The sequence below is a fragment of the Prionailurus viverrinus genome, chromosome E2 (assembly GCF_022837055.1).
Source record: "Prionailurus viverrinus isolate Anna chromosome E2, UM_Priviv_1.0, whole genome shotgun sequence".
Taxonomy (NCBI): domain Eukaryota; kingdom Metazoa; phylum Chordata; class Mammalia; order Carnivora; family Felidae; genus Prionailurus; species Prionailurus viverrinus.
In genome coordinates, this window is record NC_062575.1 from 34,478,255 (window position 1) to 34,503,702 (window position 25,448).

The 25,448-nt window shown below is 53.5% G+C and overlaps 2 protein-coding genes across 9 annotated transcripts in view; one reads left to right on the plus strand and one right to left on the minus strand.

The window, feature by feature from the left end:
* The window catches only part of BRD7 (bromodomain containing 7), a 37,709-nt gene extending 27,694 nt beyond the window's left edge, over nt 1-10,015 (plus strand). Inside the window, exons 10-17 of one of the 2 annotated variants that reach the window (XM_047836029.1) lie at nt 1,958-2,065; nt 2,423-2,558; nt 3,023-3,158; nt 5,353-5,409; nt 8,250-8,361; nt 8,640-8,783; nt 9,326-9,469; nt 9,786-10,015. In XM_047836029.1, the coding sequence (XP_047691985.1) occupies nt 1,958-2,065; nt 2,423-2,558; nt 3,023-3,158; nt 5,353-5,409; nt 8,250-8,361; nt 8,640-8,783; nt 9,326-9,469; nt 9,786-9,841 (893 nt within the window). In that variant the 3' untranslated portion in view covers nt 9,842-10,015. The remainder of the gene's footprint in view (nt 1-1,957; nt 2,066-2,422; nt 2,559-3,022; nt 3,159-5,352; nt 5,410-8,249; nt 8,362-8,639; nt 8,784-9,325; nt 9,470-9,785) is intronic. The other variant, XM_047836030.1, reaches the window with a different exon arrangement.
* A 1,374-nt stretch (nt 10,016-11,389) lies between these two features.
* ADCY7 (adenylate cyclase 7) overlaps nt 11,390-25,448 on the minus strand; it is a 57,936-nt gene continuing 43,877 nt past the window's right edge. For 5 of the 7 annotated variants that reach the window (XM_047835835.1, XM_047835834.1, XM_047835832.1 and 2 more), the window contains 16 exons: nt 23,972-24,163; nt 23,803-23,837; nt 23,217-23,300; nt 22,918-22,990; nt 21,467-21,564; nt 20,668-20,752; nt 20,156-20,281; nt 19,182-19,283; nt 18,364-18,557; nt 17,413-17,506; nt 16,853-17,008; nt 16,149-16,295; nt 15,098-15,202; nt 14,737-14,851; nt 14,018-14,142; nt 11,390-13,811 (listed from right to left, as the gene is read on the minus strand). In XM_047835835.1, coding sequence (XP_047691791.1) covers nt 13,665-13,811; nt 14,018-14,142; nt 14,737-14,851; nt 15,098-15,202; nt 16,149-16,295; nt 16,853-17,008; nt 17,413-17,506; nt 18,364-18,557; nt 19,182-19,283; nt 20,156-20,281; nt 20,668-20,752; nt 21,467-21,564; nt 22,918-22,990; nt 23,217-23,300; nt 23,803-23,837; nt 23,972-24,163 — 1,878 coding nt within the window. In that variant the 3' untranslated portion in view covers nt 11,390-13,664. Of the gene's footprint in view, nt 13,812-14,017; nt 14,565-14,736; nt 14,852-15,097; nt 15,203-16,148; nt 16,296-16,852; nt 17,009-17,412; nt 17,507-18,363; nt 18,558-19,181; nt 19,284-20,155; nt 20,282-20,667; nt 20,753-21,466; nt 21,565-22,917; nt 22,991-23,216; nt 23,301-23,802; nt 23,838-23,971; nt 24,164-25,448 lie in introns of all 7 variants that reach the window. The other 2 variants (XM_047835836.1, XR_007147379.1) reach the window with 2 other exon arrangements.

The following is a 25,448-nucleotide window of genomic DNA, read 5'->3' on the forward strand; positions in this document are numbered from 1 at the left end:
ATGGCTTTCACTGTAGTTGGTAGAAAGTTTGTAAAGGTTGGGAAGCAGGGGCGCCTGGGTGGTGCAGTCGGTTAAACGTCCGACTTCAGCCAGGTCACGATCTCGCGGCCCGTGAGTTCAAGCCCCGCGTCGGGCTCTGGGCTGATGGCTCAGAGCCTGGAGCCTGTTTCCGATTCTGTGTCTCCCTCTCTCTGCCCCTCACCCGTTCATGCTCTGTCTCTCTCTGTCCCAAAAATAAATAAACGTTGAAAAAAAAAAATTAAAAAAAGAAATAAATAAAGGTTGGGAAGCATTGCTTTAGAACCTCCGTCATGTTTTTTATTTCCCTCAGGTATTTTAATGGTAGTAGTATAGGGAATAATTTTAAAATTTGATATAAGAATTTTTTGTCATTCACCTGAGAGGAAAAATCATATATTGTGGTATGCAAATGTGAGCATGCTATTTTATAAATACCCATTTTCCCCACCGCCATCATGAGAGAGATCACTGGGGATACAAAAATGAATGACGCTTCAGTTAACAGTCTCCAGTATTTGCCTCTTGCTGCAGGCAAGGCCTGTCTTGGGCGCCGGAGGTGGAGCTGGGTGTACAGCAGGGAACAGAACAGAGATGAGTCCCTCCCCTTTTGTCTGTGGGGTGCGGAATGGAGGAGCCAATGAGAATAATCGCGTGAAGAAGAGCAGCTGTGACGGGACACAGGTGGGGGTCAGAGAAGGCTTCCTTATTCCTTAGCAAGGTGACGTTTAGGTTGGTCCCAAAAAGTGAGTAAGGAGTGCGGGGATAGGAGGTAAGAGACTTTGAAGCAGTGGGAAGAGCCGGATGCATTTGAGGACTAAAGAGGGGAGCCTGTTCGTGTCTTTCAGCGTTTCCCTCCACTCTTGAGGTGCTGACGGAATCCCTTCACGTAGAAGAAAAGTGCTGTCTGCAAAGCAAAACTCACTTTTTGCTTTTATGTGAACTTTTCGTTTTATGTGAAATTTATATGGTATTGAGTCAAAGTGCCACGAGATCGGGAATGTTGTTCTTTCTAGTGTAGCTGTGGTGAAAATTTGGTAATTAAGAGGATAACGATGCAATTAATGATTTAGGTGACACCTTAAGATCTGCCCCTTTCTTCATGTCCAGGGTCTGTCTCTGCCCTTGCTCCACTTCCTTGCATTTGCAGCTCCTGGAGTCGGTGTGGCCCAGGCTGCTCTGGCTCCTCACGTTTCGGCAGCTCCCTGAGAGGCCTGAGCACTGGTCTGAGGTGGAAGCTCTGCCCCTGCTCACTTCCAAGTTCTTCTTCCAAATTCCAGACTGCTCGCCAAGAGGGAGAGAAGATCCAATTTAGGTGTTCAGAGTTTCTCGCAAGTGCTTTCATTCCCTCAACGCTGATCACCTGTGACATAGCCTCTGTTCAAGGGTGGTCGTGGTGCAAAAACCGGAACTCTTCACTAGAGATCGTGTTTTCTCCTCATACCAACCGTCCTTCCCAGTTCTGCTTATATCAGAGTCCATCCAGTTACAGGGGTCTGCTCCTGGTTTACAGAGCACATCTTTAAGGACCGTTCCTCACTGCATTGAAAGTATGCCTCAGAGATCCTAATTCTTCTCCTGAATGTACCATGAGTTCTTGTCTTTAGTTGGGTGTTGTCCCCTAGTCTTTTACTAAGCTTTTCTACTCGTTTACTTTCATCACAGGTTTCAATTTTTAAATCCTTAATTTTTGTTTTTAAGTGAACTGCAACATGATTATAAAGTATTCCAGGAAGCAGGAGAGGGTAATGAAAAGGACCAGGTCTGGGGCCTGGCCACATTCCTACCTTGCTGAGCTGCGATTTTCTTACGTGAATAAAGCCTCCTGGACAGAGTCCCATGGATGGCACGAAGCAGCGTACATGCAGACACCCTGCAGATCACCCATCGGCTCCTTACCACATGCACCTCCCACACCGAGCCCGGTCTTCTGTTTCAGAACCAGGCTACTGCCCTGTGAGACTGGGAATGACAACCGGAAGGCTTCAGTCTGGAGTGAATACTTTGCAGGGGTTCAAGGAGGACAAAAGGAACAAAGTCACTCCGGGTAAGGTTTTTTCCTCAAGCAGCTAGCGGGGGGAAAGTGTAATCACCACTTACTGCTTTATTACTAACTCTTTTGGTGGCATTTTTGCAGTATGAATCAACTCTTTTATTAACTTCGGAAGAAACTGAAAAATCAGTTACTAGTATTCAAAATGACTTTTGTTCTTTCTTTCCTCGGGGGAGGAGTCACTTGAGTTGTGACTTCATGAGGATCCAGGAGGGGGAAATACCTACCTTCTATTTGTTATACCAGTCATTGAAGTAGTAAAATTAGAAGGGAATAATCTTTAATAAAATAAAAATCAGTTTGACACAGAAGTTAAAGAACAGTATTGCAGTACTTAATTTCTGTCAACAGTGTTATACTTGAATTACGGACCCTACAGTTCTTATGCTCCACATTACGACTCCACGTTTGCAAATATCAGCAAGGACGACTCTGATCTAATCTATTCAACCTATGGGGAAGAGTCTGATCTTCCAAGTGATTTCAGGTGAGTCACCAGTTCATCAGTCTGCTGAGTGCCATGTTGTTCTAAAATCCTAATAAACGTGTGTATATACAAGGGGTGTGGTCCAAACTGGAGGTATAACTTTTGAGACCCCGTGGATGTGTTAGTCCTGAGGTGAGTAAGGTCACCTTAGGGAGGAAGTGAAGGGCAGGAGCAAGTCCAGGACTGAACGCTGACGCCTCTGTCATTGAGAAAGTCTTCTTTTTCTTTGGCGGTTTCCCCAGGAGCATTTCATTTCACTGTGTTCTTGATCTTGTTTGCTTCTCTCATGACGGTAAAGTTAGCACTGGCAAGGCTGTAAGTATGCTATCGTACCTAGACAGAAATTTTTACACGGTGGCGTAAAAATTTAAGTCGTGTCTGGTGGAAACCGTTGGCTGGGATGGGAAGGTGAAGCCGACAGGTGATTCATATGGAAGTGACTTTCCCAACATTCTCTCTTTCAGCATCCATGAGTTTTTGGCCACATGCCAGGATTATCCATACGTGATGGCAGATAGTTTACTGGATGTTTTAACAAAAGGGGGCCATTCTAGAACCCTTCAAGAGTTGGAGACGGTAAGAAGGCTGCTAAAGAACCGGGTAATTTATTATTGGCTCTCAGCATTAGTCACTGAGTGTTATGAAACCATGGGAGTCACCAGGGTGACAGCTGGGCTGCCTTCCCCTGAAAGACAGCCCGGCCTGGGTGTGGACCGCGGGTGGAGGACAATGAACGGAAACGAGTAAGCCAGCTACCAGGGTCTGTGAGGGCCAGAAGACTGTCGTTATCTCCCGATCTTGGGAACATAAGAATCAGGATGGGGCTGACTGCTCACAAGTCAGCTGGTGCCATGTACCCTAACAGAACAGGGGGTCTCGCTCACTGGATTGAAACCGAGTTGACTTACAATGCTAGCGAATGTCCTTTTCTTTCTTATGTGGTAAGAACACAGTGGTGGGGCCCCAAGGAACAAAATAAGAAACTTCCTCTTTGCTGTCACTAACACTTGTAGACTTGGACATAGTTGATAATCTGGCAGACCCACAGCTCAGAGACTAGAACCAGACAGTGTTCCTGGTGCAGAGGAGAGTCAAGCTCCACACCGTCCTTGTCACCATACTTAGAAGAACCTTACGTCTCTCAGGGTCCTAGCTGTTCCCAGTGGCTGTGGCTACTGTCGCCTTGTCCTCTGCCCTCACTGCACATGTGGCTGCTGGTCCCTGGGTGACGGTCAGCAGCGCTGAGTCGGCACCTCTGGCTCACTGAGAACAGCTGTACAGTCTTAGTGCTCGATCTGCTTTCTTCGCATGACCTAAAACCACGCACCTTCGCATCAACTCAAAAATATTTTTCCTCTAGCCTTCCCATCAGTTAACTTGAATTAATTAGTAGTATTCAACTACAATTCAGTATCTTTCATTTGGTTGATAGGGCAAAAGATTTCAAATGTGAAATTTCTCTGTCCACTGATCCAGCAGATATTCTCAGAATAGATCTTAGAAAAATTTAAAAGTTATATATAAGGATGTGTTGTTTATAATTTTTAAAAATTGGGAATTGGTTTTAAAAAATCATAATAAAGCTTTTTTTTTTTTAATTTTTTTTAATGTTTGTTTATTTTTGAGAGAGAGACACAATGAGCAGGGGAGGGGCAGAGAGCGAGAGGGAGACACAGAATCTGAAGCAGGCTCCAGGCTCTGAGCTGTCAGCACAGAGCCAGACACAGGGCTCAAACCCACGAATAGTGAGATATGACCTGAGCCAAAGTTGGACACTCAACTGAGTCACCCAGACAACTTTTTAAAAAATAACATCATTATTTTTAACTTTTTAAAACTTTTTAAACTTTTAAAACTTTTTAAAAGATAACATCATTCCTAATGTTTGTGCATGATACCTTGGTCTGTTGTTAATATGTGCCTGATCTCTGAAGGCTGGTATTATGGGAAGCTTTCACATTCTGCATAGCCTTTGAATATTTTACAGTAATCTTCTGCTACCCGAGACTATTGCTCTGTTAATGCAAAATAGTCCCTAGAGTGCCTCCTATTTTCTCCTTGTCATAGACTCACTGGTTGTTGAAAACCGACTCCATTTACTAGGTACTTTTGTGCTATTTACCAAATACTTTCATACCTTCTTGCTCAGGCACAGAAAGATTAGTCTTGAAGTTACCAGTAATAGGTACTCTTGACTCACAAATACTCTCAAAGTGCTACTTATTGTATCTATTTCATTTTTGGTTTAAAATAAATTCCAGGGGCGCCCGTGTGGCTCAGTCAGTTAAGTATGTGACTCGTGATAACGTCTCAGGCCATGATCTCACGGTCAAGAGATCGAGCCCTGCATCAGGCTCCTCACTGAGCATGGAGCCTGCTTGGGATTCTATCTCTCTGTCCCTCCCCAGCTCCCTCTCATGCGCGCTCTTTCTCTCACTCTCAAAATAAATAAAAAATTAAATTCCAGTAATCCAGGGGCACCTGGGTAGCTCAGTCTGTTAAGCCTCCGACTTCATCTCAGGTCACGATCTCATGGTTCATGAGTTTGAGCGCCAGGTCGGGCTCTGTGCTGACAGCTCGGAACCTGCAGCTGCTTCAGACTCTGCCCCTCCCCACTCACACTCCATCTCTCTCTCAAAAATAAACATTAAAAAAAATTTTTTTTCAATGAATAATTTCCAGTAATCCATATTCTTATTTCTTGCCTCGAAACTCTTAATATTTTTTGATTTTCCTTGATATTTACCTTTTTAATATATCTTTTAATGAAAATTGGTTTTCTTTGTCCTTACAGCCATCACCTGAAGATGAAGGTCAGACCAGGACCCTTGACACAGCAAAAGAAATGGAGGTGATTATATTCGTCATTAAAAATATTTAAATGGAGGATAAACTCAAAGGCCTGAATGATAATGCTTTATTTTAAAAGAAAATTATTTATTATCTCCTTAGATAAAAGAATTCTTTTTGCCTGTGGGGAGCGTAGTAGTAGCCAGTGCGGTGCACAAGCATGTACACAAGGGAGCCCAAACTAGTTACCGCACCGTGGAAATGTACACGTTGTAGGAACACAGATCAGAAACCAGCTGCTCTGGATGGCCAGGGAGATCCTCACAGAGGGGATGCCAGGTGGACGGGCTCTAGAAGGATGGCCAGGCAGTCTCCCAGCAAGCAGCGCCTGGCATCTGAAGTGGGCAGAGATGCTGAAGTGGGACAAACGGATCTGAGAGGACAGGGCACGTGTGCAGAGAGCGTGGAAAGTGTGTGACCCTGGGGTGCCGGGCAGAGGAGGAAAGGTGGGGAGGCTGCATGAATGAGGGTCTAGTGACAGAGGGCCATACGTGCAGTCCGAGAAGCTGAGAGTCCACCCTTGAAGACAGGAAGCTCTAAGAACATGGGGAGGGGAGAGAGGCTGGAGGAGAGGACCGGTGAGAAGCTGTGGGGCTTGACAGCCATATGCTGATGAGTGTGGCAACATGGAAGAGAATAAAGATCTACAGTAAAGAGAAATACAGTAGAACTAAAGTCGACAGGACCTGGTGCATGAGGTACATCATAGCATCGTGAGCGCCCATCCAGGGTGGGAACAGGAGCTCCCCTCAGTGGGAGAGCAACTGCCTTCAGTTCCCCACGCGGCAGTGATTCGAGACGTGGCTGCAGGGGAGGCCTAGGACTCCCGGATCTGGCGGCAGGCGTGTGGATCTGGAAGTTGTTGGCATAAAGGGAGAGTGTTACTGTAGTCATTCAAGTGAATGCGATTGTCCCGAGAGAGCACGTGCCCTGGCTAAAGGTTGAAGGACAGCTCCGGGTGCATCCATGTTGTCACAGTGATAGCATTTCCTACTTGTTAAAGACTGAGCGACATTCCACTGTGCGTGTGTACGTGTGTTGATTTCATCCGTATACCTAGACGTGGGATGATTGCTGGATCGTGTAGTAGTTCTTTTTTTGGTGGTTTGAAAAACCTCCGTACTGTTTTCGGTAGTGGCCGTACCAGTTCGTATTCCACCAGTAGTGTACGAGGGCGCTCTTTTCTCCACGTTCTCACCAGCACTTGCCATCTCTTGTTTTGTCGTCATTGTTGATGGCCATCCTGGCTGATGTGGGGTGATACCTCATTGTCATTTTCATCTGTTTCCCTGATGATTTGTGGTGTTGGGCACCATTTCACGTACATGTTGACCATTTGTGTATCTTCTTTTCAGAAATGTCTATATCATTCCTTTCCCCGTTTAAAAAAGGTTTTTAATTGTCTGTGTTTATACTATTGTGTTGTTTGAGTTCCTTATATATTTTGTACATTAACTGATTATCAGATACATGGTTTGTAAATATTTCCTTTTATTCCATAGGTTGTGTCTTCATTCTGTTGATTGTTTCCTTTGGTGTGCAGAAGATTTTTAGTTTCATGGAATCCCACTTTATTTTTGCCTCTGTTGCTGTGCTTTTGTGTTCATATCCAAGAAATCATCACTCAGACCAAAGTCAAGAAATTGTTGCTATACATTTATTAAAGACACTATTCTTTTCAAAACAAAGGGAACAAAAAAAAGGTTGAAGGACAGAACTTGGAGAAGACCCGTAGTTGAGGTAGAAAAATCACGGAAGAGGGACATGCAGGAAGGAGTCCAGCAGTGTCAGCCGCTGCCAATGAGCCCAGTAAGAGTGGCAGGTGTGGCATTTGTAACCGGCAGGGCAGTGCTGGTAAAACGGTGGGGTTGGAGGTAGACGTCAGGGGGCTAAAGGAGCGGAGGGAAGCTGGGACACAAGAGCGGACAGATGTGTGCCCGGTAACTGACACGGAAGAAAACCTGAAGAGGAGATCAAAGACAGATGCGGATGTGGTACCTGCCAAACCATGTTTTCAAGGAATGAGGAGCAGGCAAGGTCATGTGCTTAGTGAGGGGGCAAGAATGCGAGAAATCTTGAGAATGGGAAAGGCAGCTGGGTAAAAAGGGAACAGCTACGGGATAGGGTCGTGAGGGCCCAGCCCCGATGGCAAGCCGCAAGCACATACCGATGGTTTTCCTCCACACACCTGCCCGCGTGTAGCTAGAGAAATCGGGGGTTCAGATACACGTCTGGAGTGCCATGCCAAAATCTAAAGGGAACCCTTGACTTCTGATAACTTGTTATCTGGGGCAATCTCTTCCTAAAAAGCAGTGTTGAGGTTATAGAAACTCTGAGTCTTGTAATTCCAAAACCAAAACCCCACCCTTTTTAGGATTTTGTTTCTCCCATGCCATACTGACAGCCTGGCTCTGTGGCAGGGAAGAGACCCAGGAAGTACCTCATGCACATCTGCTGTGGGTTTGCAGGTGCATGGACCGGGGGCCAAGACACTGCCTGTGAGCCTCGGAAGCACGAGGCATTGTCACAGTCCCCGAAAGTTCTTCATGGTGCAGACATCGCCAAGGCCCTCATTCCTGTAGTCTTTTTAGGTGGCTGCCACATGGAACAGGTGATGTGTGATGACACATCATTTCACTATAGAGAAGTGTGCGTATTCTGGAGAGACATTTTTTGTAGGTAGCAGAACTCTAACTGCCAAGTAAATAGGTGGGACAGCTTGGCCTGCACACACAAACCATCTTACTGACGTTTCATTGCAGCACTGACGGGACTTAACAAGCTGAAATAATTCCTTTCTTCCTTTCTTCCTTTCCTTCTTTTTTTCTTTTTTTTAAGCAGATTACAGAAATAGAGCCAGAGGGGCGTTTAGACTCCAGTAATCAGGACAGGCTCACAGCGCTGAAAGCAGTAACAAATTTTGGTGCTCCTGTTGAAGTGTTTGACTCTGAAGGTGAGTGTCATTTCATGACCCAGGCAGTCCAGGTTTAATGTCACATTAGTACAGATTAACATAGCCATTCACCACAGGAAATCTTGGCTGGCCGTGCTTCAGTGAGTAGTAAAGCATGTCTGTGGTGGTGATCTCATTTGGAGGGGATCACTCCTTTGAGGAGAGAAGACTAGGCAATAAACAGCAAAACCCCAGAGCACAGGACTCCCTTTACTACACAAGGTGGAACCCAAGTATGTCCCTGTTTTCCTTAGCGTGTTATTCTTCGTACCTTACAGAAGCTGAAATGTTCCAGAAGAAACTTGATGAGACCACCAGATTGCTCCGAGAGCTCCAGGAAGCCCAGAACGAGCGTCTGAGCACCAGACCCCCTCCCAACATGATCTGTCTCTTGGGCCCCTCTTACAGGGAAATGCATCTCGGTAGGTCGCACCTCCGGGAAAAGGAGACTTGGGGGATATTTAAAGGGAAAAACTTCTGAGAAGGGACACCGCTGTGAAGCAGTGCTAAAGTGAACTGTAGGTGATTTATTTTTTGCATTTACACAGTTGACCCTTGAACACGTGGGGGTTAGGGATGCTGACCCCAACCACCCACCCTGCACAGTTGAAAATCCATGTGTGATTTTTGACTCCCCCCAAACTTAACTACTGTAATAGCCTTTTGTTGCCTGGAAGCCTCACCTGTAAACAGTCAGCTGACATATCGTATGTTCTATACTAATTCATACAACAAAGCTAGAGAAAAGAAAGTATTAAAATCAGAAGAGAAAATACATTTACAGCCCAGTGTTATCGGAAAAAAAGGCAATGTGAGCGGATCTGCACAGTGCAAACCCCCATTGTCCCAGGGTCAAGTTTGTGGTGTTCCTATGACTTTTTTTTTTTTTTTTTTTTTAAATCTAAAGGAACCACGTTTCAATACCTAGAGCTGTGTTTCTTTTTCTTTTTGTCTTCCTTCCCAGCTGAACAAGTGACCAATAATCTGAAAGAACTCGCACAGCAAGTCGCTCCAGGTGATATCGTGAGCACGTATGGGGTTCGGAAGGCGATGGGGATTTCCATCCCCTCCCCCATCATGGAAAACAACTTCGTAGATTTAACGGAAGGTACGTGCCTTGTGTCTCCGGGAAAATGGAAGGCTGTCGTGAGCAAAAGGGACATCTCCTTTCAAATAACACTGGAGAGGTTTTTGTCTCCGCATGTTGATAGTGTAAAAACTGCTTTTGTTCTTTAGACAAGATATAAAGGAAATAAAGGGTTCACACATTTGCAGACAGAGCTACAGTGATGCCCTAGTAGCACATCTAGTCTTTAACCTTGAACGTGGTAAAGAAGGGCTGTCAGCACTTATTCTGGATGACACCTTTACTTTTTACTTAAAAGGGGGAAAGTGCTGAATGAAGCCGTAACTTTCTCTTTCAGATTTTGAAGAACCTAAAAAGACTGATGTTGCCGAGTGTGGACTGGATGGGGTTTGAAGCTAACTGGTACTTCATTATATATTATGTACATAGTTTTTTCATTCTTCACTTGGAAATCCTTTTCAGAAGATAGTAAATATTTGTAAATTGTGTTTTTAATTAAACTTTGGAACAATTAATGTTCCAGAGATTGGACTTCTATTAGGTAATAAAGCTGAGCCGGGACTGCGAGCTGTGTCGCGTGTTATCAGCTGAGCTGTCCTTGACCTTTCCCCGGGGCTGGGTCTGAGGATAAAGTGATAGAGAAACACTTAGGAAGTAAAACAGCCTTTTCAGGACCATTCGTTAAAAGCAGCAAGTCCCCCAAATAATTGAAGTCCCTCATTTTTCCACGTTTGCCACCCTCCTCAGAAATTACAACCAGCTAGTTCCTGACTTACAAAACATTTCATCTGGATGGTTTCTTCAAAGAATGGCCTTGTGAGGAAGGAACAGGATGGACTCTGACCTGTTGCCCTCCGGAGCAGAAAGGAGGAGTGGACCTGGGCACGTTTGGGTCAGATGGTGATAAGGCCGCTTCTTTGGGGGGCACAGACGGAACCAGAGCAAAGACATTTCTTTCAAATCCCCATCCAGCGGGATTTCCTATTGTTACATTGTGGAAACAAATACACTTAACATACTTTTAGAATCTGCGAGTACGTCCCCTGCATACCTGCTGGGAATGACACTGTGTGTGCAAGGACGAGGTGCTTCCCCTGTGCCCCCCTCCCCCTCCCCCAGAAATCACAGCACTGACTTGTCTGGCGGTCCTGTTTGCTTTGCCGTTTTCCATTTTTGAGACAGTCGCTTAGAACTGCTGTAAAAGGATAAGCTAAATAAGGGAATCATGGAGCTTCAAGTTCACATTTCTTTTACCGTTTCTCACGGGTCACCCGTGCCTCAGCCTGTCCCTTGCCCTAATAGTCATCTAATTTTATCTGAAATGCAAAGGTCAGCTGCTCAAGCAGGCAGCTGAGCAGGAGACCGTGAGACGTGTGGCCCCCTCCTGTAACAGGCGCCACACTGCAGCCTTGCTCAGTGAACGAGGCGCATTTAAGACCCTGCGCGGACTGTACATAGCCCTTCTGTAAAACCCCCCAGCTGGAAGTCGTGTTAGTTTTATTGTCCTGACCTTGAAACTAACATTTAGCAAGAACAAGTAGGGTGAAAGAGAAGGGATTCTCTCAAGAGAGTTAGAAATGACCCAGTCTTTTAAAAACCTACTACAGGGGCACCTCGGTTTCGGCTCAGTTAACGTCGGACTCGGTTTCGGCTCAGGTCATGATCTCAGCTTTGTGGGTGCAAGCCCCACATAGGGCTCTGTGCCTGCAGCACAGAGTCTGCTTGGGATTCTCTCTCTACCCCTCTCACTCTCCCTCCCCCACTTGCACTCTCTCTCTCTCTCTCTCTGTCAAACTTTGAAAAAATAAAAGCCTACTTAAAACTGTATGCTAGAAGACCTTTAAAATTGTGCAAATACACATTTTATCAGGTGTTTCTAGAGTTTAATTTTAACCTTTCAGTTAGAAACCAAGAAAACATTAAATTCAAAACACTAGGACATTAACGTTTTCCAGATTGCTAATTTAATGAATGAAATGCTAAACAAAGTAGAAACACTGGTACTTTATGAAAAGAAAATACATTTTGAAACAAATGTTACAGATATATAAATATTCAGGATACAGAGTAATCCCTAGTTGTTTGCACCGTCTCAAAACCTGTTTCTGTATGTTGACCGGTTATATACACAGTGTAGAAGCTGGTTAATGATCTTCTTCTCTATTAGGAAATTTTCTTAATGAGTAAACCAGAGAACTTCAGGTGCGATTGTCACTAGAGTCAGGGAGGCCACCTTTAAGCAAGCCCTTGACCCTTAGAAAAGGTCAGTGTTAGCAAAGACGCTTGTCCTAAGACAGAATGGCGCCTGTGAAGAAAGGGCTCAGGGATCAGAAAACAGGCAAATCAAAACTATGTGCTTTTTATGGTCAGTTATGCACTAGGGTCTGCACATGAAAAACTAAAAACTTACAAAATATTTTTATCTGAGAACAGTGCTTGAACTGGAAATAAAAATCTATGGTAACTACTTTTTAAACTCCTAATTGGGATTTCTGGTGCCGGAAGAGAAAAGTAGTTCGAATATTGCAAGAGTAGAAATATGTCCACCTCAGGCCCAACACGGCTGTGTGTGTATATCGCATCAGTGACAGAATCTCCAGGAGAGCCCTGTTGAGCAGCCCTGGTCACTGCTGAGTTAAGTGGACGCATTTCAGTGTAGTGCCCCCTGAAACCAGCCCTTTATATGGAAAGTCGGTGCATAAAACAGTTTAAGGTTATTCCCCTTAACAGAATTTTCGCCACAAAATTCCTTTATCCAGCAAGTTCTTATACTTCGTTCGCCTCTATTCTGGTTACATGCGGGCCTCAGAGCTGCACTAGCGCCCCCAGCACCTCTGCGAACCAGAGAAGCCCCTTCTGAGCCTCATAAGCCCGTGGACACGTCCCAGGCAGACGGCGGACAGTGGCTTCAGGTCCAGTCCTCCCTGCCCTTGGCTGCAACCCCGGGTAAGCCTTTGAAGTCTCCTACGGGCCAGGTTTCCTGTACTTGCGGGGGGTTCCTGGAGGACTCCAGCTGGGAATCCCTGCTCTGTAGTGAACTTCAGCCATGTTAGAGCCCCAGGTGTGCTCTGGGGATGCAGCGGTGAAACTGATTCAGAAACAGGAACGAGCAGTTTGGCTCCTCCTCAACCTTGAAACGCAGTGAAGGCTGACTTCTGATTCTCTTAGACTTGCAGCACCATAAGACACCTCTCGCAAACCTGGCTTTTTGCACTTGATTTGATTCCTCCCGTTTGGAACAAGTCTGTCTCCGCAGCTCTGAGTGGGCTGGCTTCCCAGATCCGGGAACCTCTTCTGCACGCTTGCGGAGGACATGCTTTTTGTCTTGAAGCTCTACGAGTGAGCTGTGAGGACTAAAGAAGAGAAAGGGAGCACTACAGGTTGTCTGCCTTCTGTCTACACAGACCCCCTTCCTTTCCAGGACAGGAACTGAGATGTGAGGATAGCAGGAGGGCGCTCCGAGTACACACGGTGGTCAGGGAAGGGCTGAGAAGCCGTGCCTTTCTTTCCGGGCTGTGCTGCTCCTTGCCTTCTTGCTGTGTGACAGCCGTGTTCCTCAGCCCCAGCGGGGCTAAGTCGTCAGCGGACGTGGTTAAAAAGACAACACACTGGAGGGAAGAGATTTTTGTCTGGCATCTAAGAAGTCATTAGGGTAAAACTCCACTAATCATATACCCATTTAAATCAAACACCTGCCAGAGAGGACAAGTAACAAGCCTCTGTTGTGCTGTTCTCTCCCTACTGTGTGAAATCATAGATGGAAAACCACATTTTCAGCTCTGTTTACCGGGGTGCCTGTGTGAGAAACGTACAGCCCTGTTGCTGCTCCACTGGGAGAAAGGCGTGCCCAACCCATCCCGGACAGCTCGTCCTGGTTCTGTACCTAGAAAAGACCAGTCCCACCCGTGCGGCTGGCAGGCCATGGCCAGTTGTGTGTCTGGCTCCCCCTCTGAGATCTCCACAGTACCCAGGGGATCCGCATGTCCCAGCTGCCTGTGCGTGGCGAGGCTCGGTGGTAGCCTCGGGCTGGAGTCTGGTGCACGTTCCGAGAAATCCTCTAGCACAAGTCCAAGGAGGCCACACACAGCCACCTTGTCAGGGTAGTGATGGCCAAACCCCTGGAATGCCTCTGTGACTGGCGTAGGGCCGAGTGCTCCCCGTGGCTTGCTTCAGGGACGGAAAATCCGCTTCCAGCATGTTCACCTCCCAGAAGCCCTCAATTCAGTCCCAACCCTTGGAACTTTGCCGTGTCTGTGCAGACAAAGTAAGTCCTCAGCTCGCCTTTGCCTTTGACGTTAATCAGTCCCCGGCACTCGCAAGAATAACCTAGTCCCTGGAGGATGGTGCAGGTCTCCTCAGTAACCTGAAAAGGAAAGGACAACAAACTCTTGGGATGCAGGAGAAACACCTGCTGTTGGAGGGATGGCCAGGAACCAGCCCCGAACACACACGTCTGGTGTCCCTCAAGCATGTCCGGGCTGGAATCACAAAGCTGACGGATGCCTGGGTCCCCCACCCCCGCCGGGAAGTTCCTCCCCCGGGTCATGGGTTTCCCCAGCTGGGGTGTACCTGGATCTTGCCAAGTTCTCCGGTGCTCTCCATTCGGCTGGCGACGTTGACCGTGTTTCCCCAGATATCATACTGAGGCTTTCGTGCCCCGATCACTCCAGCGATCACAGGCCCGTGGTTTATGCCTGAAGATGACATTTGCGGTTGGCAGGTCGGGGAGGCAAAAAGCCTCAGGCTCTGCCCCTACGGGAGGCCACAGAGTCCAGCGGCAGCCCCAGGAAGCACCGACCAGCAGCTGAAATGCAGGTTGGAGGGGGCTTCCCGAGCCTGTGACAGCACCTCTCACTCGGGACGTGGGAGAGGCGCTCCCTGGGCGGCCCTCTTCCCAGCCGCTCGCTCCCGACGTCAGGCTGAGGTCATCACTTTTCCAGTATCCGCTCATCTCCCAGCAAAGAATAAACGGGCTTTGAGCCCCAACCCCGTTAGCTAACACGGAGCAGTCAGGCTCGTAACTGCTTTGTCCTCAGTATATTTTAAGGATTCCAGCCCGATTTCTGGTTCTCCATTTTCTGTAGTGATACGTTCTGACGTAAACTTTCAAAGGTAACTTCATTAACAGTATGCAAAGAAAGAGTAGTTACCCAGTTGCTGGGGTTGTGTGGCCAAGAGGGATTTCTCAGGTGCACCGACAGACTCGAGCGTGGGCTTGCCGGGCTCCGGGACCCACCGCAGCCTCCCACCCCGGCGTGGCCCGGCCCGCCCTACCCTCGGGCCCTCACCGACTCGCAGGCGGAAGGAGTTGAAGGAGTGCCGGTTGATGCCGTCCAGCTTGCTCATCAGGGCGATGCTGAACTCCACCATGATGCCGATGTGCGCGTGCTGCCGCTCCAGGTCCTGTGGGACAGGGCGCTGCACGGGGGCCGTGGGATCCCGTGCCCCGTCTTCCCTCCTCCATGGGGTGTTAGCCACCTGCACTCCCCACCAGATGCCTCCCCCGGGCTGAGTCGTGAGGTCCTCTGCCCCTCCCTCATAGGACAGGGCAGGAAGGGGTGTCCCCTCGAAGTCAGGTGATAGGTCTGGGAACTGTTGAGTCCCCCGAACGTGGGGCTGGGACCCGCGGCCACCAGCTCAGCTCGGTACCTGGTTCTCAGACCCTGAGGGGACGCTGAGCCCCACGGCTGCCATATACGTGCTGCCAATGGTCTTGATCTTCTCCACACTGCTGAACTTGGGCTTTAGGAGCAGCTGCGGGACGAAGGGACACAGAGCCGTATGGCCCAGCCGCAGCCCCGGCCCACCCCAGGGTCTGAGAAGGGGTGGGGTCCCTCTCGCCACTGCTGCTAAGTTCTCACGCTCGGCCTCCCCATGTGGGCAGACAGCCGGTCCACGCAGGGACACGGCCTCTGGCTTGTCAGCCCTGCTCCTCCTGACTCGGGCTTCCCAGGGTTCGTCCGTCTGCTCCTCGGCCCCTCCTGGGGCACCTGGACTCTCCTTTTTAAGGACCAAGCACAAAGCACAGCCCAACAGTATCTATCTACCCAGGAATGTCGACTGCTTGCAGCTGAGAATCAAGTCCAAACCGACTGACTTCCTCTGAACCAGCTGGCAAGTGTAGACTTGCTGGAAATCAAACTACAGGGGCCCCTCCCCTTACCCACTCCAGGACCCCCAGGGGATGCCTAACACCTCAGACTCCCGAAGCCTGTACGGTGAGTGCTCCCGCCTGCACGTACGTCCCTACGATGTTCAGCGTACAAGTCAGGCACAGGGAAAAGGTCAACAACAGAACAGAACAACGTCCTGTAATAGAAGCTACGTGAATGGTCTCGCTCAGAAAGTCTTTACTGTATTCATTCATCCTCCTCCTCGTGAGGACACGAAGCGAGGTGAACGGCCTGGCCGTTGTGACATGGTGTCAGGCTACAGCTGACCTTCTGACCACACGTCAGGCGGAGGGTCCACTCCTTCCGGAACACGGCTGACCCGGGGAACTGAAACCGCAGATAAGGGACTGCCGAGTTCTTCAAGGACCTAAATCTAATCTTCGCAGGCTGCCCGTCCCAGAGAAGATAACAACACTTACTGAAGAAGCGAGGAGAGGCAGATGTGCACCTTCGGCCCTGCGTGTCGCTCCCCACACGCGGCTCGCCGCGCCCCGCCTCCCCCCAGCGGCTCGGCCCGGAGGCCCTACCTCGTCGAAGTCGGAGATGATCTCGTTCAGCAGACGCAGGCACTCCAGCCCCTCCTTGTTGACATCGCACTCCGTGTAGAAGACTTTGAAGTCCGGCACCGACGCAAACATGACACACACGCAGTCGTAGGACTGATGGTACCAGTCCTGGGTGGGGGCGGGGAAGGAAGCAGGCCACCTTAGGCCCCCCGGCCTCGGAAGGGACCGGGAGCAGACAGGGACACGGCTCCTCGGCCGCCCCACCAAACTCGGGAGGGGGCGCCAGGCAGGTGCCACTCCGCCCGGCTTCCACGGAGACCCATCTGGGGGCTGTTACAGAAATAAGGCCGTGAGTCCGCTGCTTGGGGCAGGCCAGGCCCTGGTTGGCTTTGGCCCTTCGGTACCCTGGGTCTCCTGGCTGAGGCTGAGAGCCCCTGGGGTGGGAGGAGGTCCCAGATCACAGGAGACCTGGCTTCCGCACCCATTGGGCCTGCTTCCTTATCTGTGAAACGGCGACCCAGAACTGGCGGAGCGCACGCTTTCATCCACACGGATTGTCCGGATGACAAATGCCTGGACGTACATCCGGTCCTCACAGCCACCCTGACCCGTGGGCCCCCTCGTACAGGGGCGAGGTCCAGGGCCCCGGGACGTGAGGTCCCAGGGGCTGCATCCGGACCCTCAGACGCCCTGCCCTAGTGACCCAGGCCCCGCTCGCACCGCACCTCATTTAACTTGTCACCAATGAAGTGTGCGGCCACGTGGGCTGGCAAGACGTTCTCCAGAAGGAGGCGGTTCACGTTCTCCATGGTTTCAAACTCCTCGTGTTCCTTTTTGAACTTCTTCTTCCACAAGCAATCCAAGCGGCAGTAATAGTCAATCTGCAGACGATGGGGGAGCATCAGTGTCCTGGCCACGGTGAGCGGGGGCAGAACGACATAGGCCGAGAAGCAGCAGGGCGCGCCCGTCACCCTGGGGCTGCGGAGCCGTCCCGTCCGCCCTTCCACCCTCTGTCCCCGGCAAATGGCTCCCACTCAACAGCCACCTCCCAGTGGCCTTAGAGTCCCAGTCAGCCGTGACTCAGTTCTCAAGTGACCCACGTCACCAGATGTCACTGGTGTCCTGATGGGAGGCGATAACAGGGAGGTGAGGACGCAGGGACCCCTCCCCGAGGGACCAGAGCTTCCCTGCAGGGCTGTCTGCCCCAGATCTGCGGAAGTTCCCGCCCCATCCCAGTTCTCTCTCCGAGCTGAGCAAGGGACGCCGGGGGCTTCCCAGGCGGTACCTGTCTGGAGAGCATGATGAGGGTGACGTAAAACAAAACCAGGTAGAAATTGATCATTGCCTTTGGGTCCTTCCACAGACAGAACGGGGAGCTGCTGGACACGAAGGGAAAAAGCAGGAGTCATCTCCAGCCTCCTGCCCAGTCCTCAGATGCAGGGGGCGGCGGGGGGCGGGCCAGAGCCAGCCTGCGGGAAGGCGTGAACGGGACAGAGATCTCTGCCATCCGAGCTCATGTCCTCATGGCGGAGACGCTAAAGGCAGCATCAACTTGTACAGAAAAGGGTTTGACGGGGCGGTGGGAGAGGCCTCACCGCGGCGACCCCACAGCTCACACCCGGATGCCCAAGGGTAGCCACGGCAAAGTCTGCACGGAAAGCACTGCAGGCAGGTGCGTCCTCAGAGTGAGTCAGGGACTTCCAGGTTGGCAGATGGGGTTGGCAGGTGCCACAGACCCACAGGAGCAGGTCTTGTTCCGGGTCCCGAAACTCCAGCCTTCTAAGTTCAAGGGGAGCCAGGCCCCTCTCCTCCACCCACAGGGGCCGAGAGCCCCCAAAAGCACCCACACGCCAGCCCTTCGAGTGTCAGACAACAGTGCTTTCCAGAACCCTCTGGACCTCCAGGACACGGATGAAGGAGGGGGCCTGGACTAGAGCTGAGGCCTCCCCCCGACCCACCCCCCGAGCGGCACAGAGACCAGATGACCCAGGAGGCCTCCGTGCGACCAGGGGCGTCCCCCAGAGAACCTGCAAATGAGTCCCTCTCCAGCTCTGAGCGTAGCGGCCCGAGACCGTCGCTTGCCTGTCACATGGCAAGCGTGCCACCTGCAGGTCCACCCCACAGGCGTCCAGTCCAGACGGGACCCAACGCAACCGTCCCGCAGCTCGAAACAACGGCGGAACCAAAGGGAGGTGCTGCTGTGGAGCGCGGTCGGGATGGGCGCCGCGGGCCCCACCTGAGGGTGCCGTTGGTCTTGGTGAGGTTGGCCAGGCTGTGGCTGCAGCAGTCCCACTGCCAGCACGGGGAGATGTTGAAGAGCACCAGATAGGCCACCAGGGCCACCGTCAGCAGCACCACCTTCAGCTCCAGGCTCATCCGCAGGAAGACGGAGCAGGCGACAAAGGCCAGGATGCAGCTGCAGGTGTAATACTGGGGAGGCGGGGGGACGTCGGTCACCGCGAGGCACCCCCCCAGACCGGGGGTCACCAGAGAGGGCTGCCTCTAGCCGCGGCACACTGACCCGGAGCCCCGGCCCCACTTGGGGGACCCGTGAGGAGCCGGCCTGTCTGCGGCACTGCCCTCTTGCCTTGACGACCCTTCTTAACAAAGCAGACAACAGAGTCTAAGACTTCACGGTGTGTTTGCTTCTACCTGCGGCAAACGGGCTCCTCTAAAGGAAAGAAGGCGGTGGCATGTGGACGTGACCAAGGTGGTACACACACACCCGAGTGGCCTCCCTGCCTCCGGCTCGGCCAGGAGCCTGCCCTTCCCGAAGTGCGTCTCTGCCCACGTTCCTCTCCTCAAAATCATGCTGTGGCTCCCCACTGCCCCCAGAAGACAGACACTCATGGTCCCCCCTGATCTAGATCAAAGCCACCCCTGGCCCCATCTCCCAACTGGCCCCGCTCCACCCCCCTGTCCCATAACCTTCTTGCCCTTCAGAGACCAGCTCCCAATTCACCACCACTCGGGATGAGTGCCTTCAACGTCCCAAGCTGTGCGGGAGCGGTCCAGGTGGGGACACGCGGTGCCCAGAAGTCCGGCCGCACTCACCGGGAGGAGCTCGCACGGGGCCAGCTCCCTGCTGCTCACATCCCCATCCGCCAAGCTCTGGTTGCCTGCAGGCTGCCTCAGGGCCGGGAAAGGCATCAGCGGCTACAGAGGAGACAGGTCACCATGAGGGGTGGTCCGGGGACCTGGGACTCCAGGACCTGCCAGGACCAAGCAGGGCTGGGGGTGGGGAGGGGCCAGAGGGCTGGGCCCGAGGCCTCCGCGACATCTGCCAGGCCCAGCTCTGAGTGTGGCCAGAGTCACTGCCCCGATTCCCCAGCACGGTCCTCAGCTCCACAGTGGGGACGGGTCTGGGGGAGAGAAGGGTGTAGAATGAAGCCATACGTACACTGTCCCCAGAGCATCAGAGGCTGGTGGTGGGAGGTGTGGGGGATGGGGGGAGAAGCTGGGATCAACATGGACAATGAGCCCCCTGCTCCCCGGGTGACACAGTGTGGTGGTCACAGTCTCCAGGACACGGAGACACCCTAGCTCTAGATGTCAGAGCTGGGAGGACCAGCAGGGACAGGTGCTGTCTGCAGTACTGAGCACGCGAGCAAGGCCTGAGAAGCAGGGGCTCAAGTGTCCCTCGGGCCTGTGCCCGGACAACCACTCCTTAGTGAGGAAATGGAGTCTCAGAAAGAGAAAGACAGGGCCTCCTCAGGGGACCACAAAGAAAGGCGGGGATGCCAAAACGCTGGTGATTCAAGACATCGCAGCCTCGTGGGGCTAGCCACGGAAGCTCTATGGAGTCCCCAAGTCTTTGTCTGCAAACCGGGCCTGCCTCGGGAACCTCCCAGAGCCTGCCCACTGCGCTCTGCAGGGGCTACACCAGATGCAGCTCTCAGGCAACAGGATGATGGGATTCGAGAATCTGAAGCTTCCCAGGGTCAAACACTGGCCCCCTCCACCCGGGAAGCGTGCGCAGGCTCGAGGGGTCCTTGCCAGGGCCCGCCTCCCCCACCCCCGGAACCCACCAGGTTGACGATGGCGATGCTGAGCAGACTGCCAATGGTCAGGATGGCCAGGGACAGCCGCAGCAGGGGCTGGGTCTCCACCCTCTCGGAGATGGCCTGCAGTGTCCCTCGGGCGGGGCAGCACCTCTGTGGAGGCACGGGGTCAGGTGGCTGGCGCCAGCACCCGGACAAGGAGCCCACGGTGCAGCGCCCCCCGCGGTTGCACAAGCTCCCAAGAGCTCCGCTAGTGACCGTCAGCAGGTGCACTGTGCCCGTGCCCAGCCCAGAGCTCAGCACTCACGGGGTGCACAGACAGAAGGGGCGTTCCCACCCTTCGGGCCGGGGACGGCCACAGCCACTTGGGGGCCACCAGCAGCCTGGGAGGGCAGATTACTGGGAGAAGCACCCGGCAAACTGTCATCCAGGCAGGAGGGGCGAAGTTGAGCACGGAGGGCTCCGGGGAAGGGTGGAGGCAGCGGGAGGGCCGGTGGGGCAGGGCCCGGCCAGGTGCCCGCTCGGGCTTTCCCACTCACCAGGAACTCGTGGGCAAAGCACAGGCCTAGCACCAGCCCCAGCACACAGGCCACCAGCCCAAAGGACACACCCAGGGCCGCCATCCTGGAGAGGAGAAAACCTTAGTCCTGGAGGACCGTCTGCCCAGGGCCAAGCCACAGGCAGGCCCCCCCACCCCCCAGCACCCCATTCTCCAGCTCCCGGCCACTTCCTGCCCCTCCCAGACTACTGCCTACACGCAGCAAAGGGGATCTTTGAGAACTGTGGTCCAGCTGCCCACTCCCGGCACGCAGGGCCCGTGGTTACACAGACTTTAGACTCCTGTCCGGCACCAAAGTGCCATATAAAAGTGCTTCCTATTTGGTCTTTATTAGGCACATACTGAACCCCAATCCTCACGGACCCTTTGGCCAGACCACCCTTCCCGAAACCGCCAAGTAGCTGACCTTACTCCTTCCCTGTGACCTCACCCCCAACCCTTCCCCCACCCAGCAGGGCCTTTGAAGCAGAAGCACGAATCTCCGCGGCTCCTGATACCCTGGCCGTGCGCCCGGAGAGGGCCCTAAGCCCACAGGGGACTGGGGAGGGGAGGCGTGTGTGGGAGGGGGAGGCCTGCAGCCGGACAGTCAGTGACAACAAAAATCAGCTGTAGTGACCCCAGGTGTGTGGCCACAACCCCAGTCCAGCTTCTCCCGTCTCAAAAACCAGCCCCCTCCTGCCGGTCAAGAGCGCCGGCAGGTCCTCTGGTGAGCCCTGCAAGGTCACCGCCCCTCCTGGCCCAACCCCAGTGGGCTGGACGGTCCCGCCACGCCAACTGACCTGGGCAAGAGCAGGACGTGAACGAGCAGGATGCAGACGAAGACGAGGCTGGCGCAGGCGAAATAGTGGCGGACCCGGGGGATGGGCGCCAGGCGGTACTGGGGGCAGTGGGGACTATCAGGGGTGGCAGAGGCCCTGCCCACAGGGCCACTTGCTCTGACCCCTTCATCGCCCACCCCGGCTTGAGTTAATCACCTTAAAAACACCCTCCTTGAGCTCCAGGTGCCGATGGGACATCATCACGACCAAATAACCCTCATGAACTCCACTGGGCATGGCTCCTTGATGTTTAGAGCCGTCCCTGCCCCTCCCCCACCCCACCCGGGGTCTCTGACTTGATTTCCCAGGTCCCTGAAAAGCCCATGGCCCCAAGCCTGTGGATGGGAACCAAGTCTGAGCTCTGGGCTGGTGGTGGGTCCGTCCCCAGCCCAAACCAAGGAGTAAGGCCGGGGCTGAGCCCCTAGCTAGTGCTGTCTGCCCCCCTACACCGGGCACAATCTCATGGTCTCCAGCCACAGGGCTCCTACTGCAGATGAGCAGACTGAGGCTGGGACACTTGGACAGCTCAGTCGACTCGTGATGTTGGCTCAGGTTGTGACCTCGTGGTCGTGAGATCGAACCACACATCAGTGGGAGCAAGCCCCACACTTAGCGCAGAGCCTACTCAGGATTCTCTCTCCCTCTCTCCGCCCCTCCCCTACTCGTGCTCTCTTTCTCAAAATAAATAAATAAAACTTGAAAAAACCAACCAACCAACAGTGAGGCTCAGAGAGTCCAGCAGCCCACCCGGGTCACACAGCTAGTGGAAGGCTCGCCAGACAGGTTTCCCGATGACCACACCTCCCCCAGACCCCAAGCTCCTATGGAGCCACCAGCTCAGGGAGCCCCAGCTAGAGAAAGACCCCCCCAGTCCTGGATGCTGAGAGGGGAGAGAGGTCCCAGCACTGGCCACACAGATCAAGGGTCTATGAAGTAGGCAGCAAGCAGCCATCTGTCCCACCACGTGAGGTTTCAGTGGCATAACGTGTGTACCTGGGACACTGCCAGAACCCAGTAGGCGCTCAAGAAATAAGTAAACACTTGGTACAAAAAGCATGTCGTCGTGCAGCCAGAAGGAGAAGCACTTTTTCCTAACTATAAGGCTGATATTGTCAGACTGAGGCATGCACTGGCCCTTATGGGCAAAGCTCCTAGCATCTGAACGGAGCCTCTCCCAGACCCAAGAGGGAGAATCACTGATGGGGGCAGGAGGGGGGGCGGGGCATGTCAGTGGTGAGCCAGCAGGAAGAGAGTCCAAACAGAGCCAGACTGGGCCCCACCCCCACCCCCACGGCCAGCCGGGGTGACTCCCCACCACCCTCCATGAACAGACGTGGGAACGTTGGCTGTCCCACAGCCACCACCCCCAGGCCTTGGAGCCCTCGTTCCTGGGGCTGCTCGGGGGCCCTCACCTCTCGCTCAAAGCCCTTCTCCAGGAAGATGGACCCAAAGGTGTAGAAGTCATCAGACTTGGAGCAGCAGGGCCTGGGGGGTAGCAGACACAGGCCTTGAGACCTGGCCCAGGGGACTAGGGGGCCCCACCCTTGGGAGGAGACGGGGGAGGAGACGGGGCCCACCCGCAGGAGGCGAAGGAGCCACCGTGGACACAACTGGAGCTGGGCCTCCAGACACCAGGGCGCAGGGTGGGCCTGGCCAAATGGGGAACCCCCATCCGAGGGGGACAGGACAAGGAGAGGCCTCAGAGTCTCACCTCGTGGAGCTAAGCCCCTCGATGGCCGAGAGGATCTCCTCATCGTAGGAGTCGTCCTCAGACCTCCCCTTGGGGGATGCACTCCTGGATAGGAAACCCGGAAATCCACAACTGCATCACCCCAGGACCACAACTTGCCCAAAGGCAGGAGTGTAGACGAGAGGGCTCACCCGGATGGGTCCCCAGATGCCTGCCAGAGGCCCCAGGGACACAGGAAGGTTCCACTGAGGCCCAGAGAGGGCAAGTGGAGACCCCACACCAAGCAGCATCACCCAGCTGGCCAGCAGCTCAATAAGAAGCAAAGGACAGACCTGGGCCCCCAGGCTAAGGCCTCTTCCGCTAAGCACACACGGGTCCCTCACACCAACCCCACTGACCTGACCGCGGGGTGGGTACACAACTCTATTATTGTAAAGTTCTGATTCCTAGAAACACTTTGAGCCAAGCCATGGCAAACTCCATGGTCAGGGTTGCCCTCCTGGACAGAGGATGGTCAAGGCAGCCTGCCTGGAGGAGGTGACGGGGGCAGGATTTGGCCAGGAAAAGAGGCCACAGGTTGACAGAGAGGAGGGCACAGTGCATGTACCTGTCAGGGGCCCGGTGGCGCCGCAGGGGAATGGCCTGGAAGAGAAGGGAGAGAGGAAGTTATTCTGCAAAGCAGGACCCGTAAGTCTGTCCCAAGACTGGGTCTATCATCTCCCGCACTCTCGGATTCTCGGGGCAGGTGCAGAGCAGTCTGGGAGGGAGGGTCCTACCTTGGGCCTCCGTCCGTTGGGGATAGGGGTCTCGTTGCTGCTCACGCTCTCGCGGTGGTTGAGGTGTGCAAAGGGCCGTGCGGCCCCCCAGGACTCGAGGTAGCGGGTCATGCGCACGGACGCCCTCATCTTCAGGGCCACATCCCCCTTGGGCTTGGGGAGGTGCTGGCTGGGCGGGGGCGGCTGCTGGCTCTGCGGGCAGACGCAGACACAGCCTGTCTAGTCCCCTACCCTCAGCCCAGGAAGGGGCCACTGTCCGGATCCTGCCCAACTCCCCCCCCCCCCACCCCGCCCGACACTGAATGCTGCCCAGAGCGCTGGCCAGGCTGGTGGAAAGAGAAAACGGCAGAAACACTACGGGTCTGCAATCTCCTTGGGGACTGGCTGCGGCCCAGGACCCTCTTCGGCTGGGCTGCAGGGCAGGTCCCGGCTCCAGCCCTGTCCTTCCAAGGCGGGCAGGACACTGGGGGTCACACACAACTGTGCACAGCCCCTCAGATCCTTCCCCGTGTCCCCGGGGAAAGATCGTGTTAAAGTCCTAAGCCCTAAGGCCCCACTGGGCCCGTGAAGCTCTGTGGAGCCACTGTCCTCGGGGCCTGAAAGCCCACTGGCCTCTCCCCGCAGAGACACCCTGGGGAGACAGTGCCCAGGAAAGCCACTGGCCGCCTACCCTGCCCACCCACATGTGGCCGGCACATGTCCTTCCTGAAGGAACAGCTGCAGGAAGAGGACTGTGGGCCAGGAACCTGAGAGACAGAGCGCCGGCCAACAAGGGGCCAGCCCCACCCCTTGGGGCAGCGTTCCAGGGCATTCCCCTCATGTGGCCCCCACGCCACAGCAGGGACCGTTACTTGCCATGTGCCTGCCGTGGCCGTGGCAGGCCCGGGGTGTCTTAGCCAGGCCCTGCCTCTCCACGGCCCCCTTCCCCCACAAGGAACAACAGCTGGGGACCCCTCCCTGCTGGGGAGGGTGGGCAGGACTAGAGAAGAGAGAGATCGCCAAGGCCACCAAAGACAAATTTGGGGTCATCTGCAAGTCCCCTACCCTGTGAAGGTTCCTGCCTTCCAAGAGTCCCTGTCTCCTTGGGTCCCTGCAAACACCCACATGGACCAGCACCTACAGCCACAAACACTCGCTAAGCCACAGGCGGCAGCTTGCCTGGAAACTTCTAGCCTCCTTTCGGGATAGAAACATTTTTAAACCCTGAGAAATGTCCGTCTGCCCCACTGGAAGGAACAGCTGGAGTCCAGCCTCTGTGAAGAGTTTTGGGGTCCAGAGAATGTGCTGTGCCCTGCAGACAGCGGCCTGCCCTGGGGTCAGGGGAGGCCACATTCTCTGTCTCCCCTCCACTGGTGGGTAACTCTACCCACACAGCACCTGGCTGCTCAAATTCAGGGTCGCTAGCACTTTCCAGACACCTGGGCTCCCCAAGAAATAAATGTCTATAAAGATCCATCAGCTCAGGGGCACCTGGGTG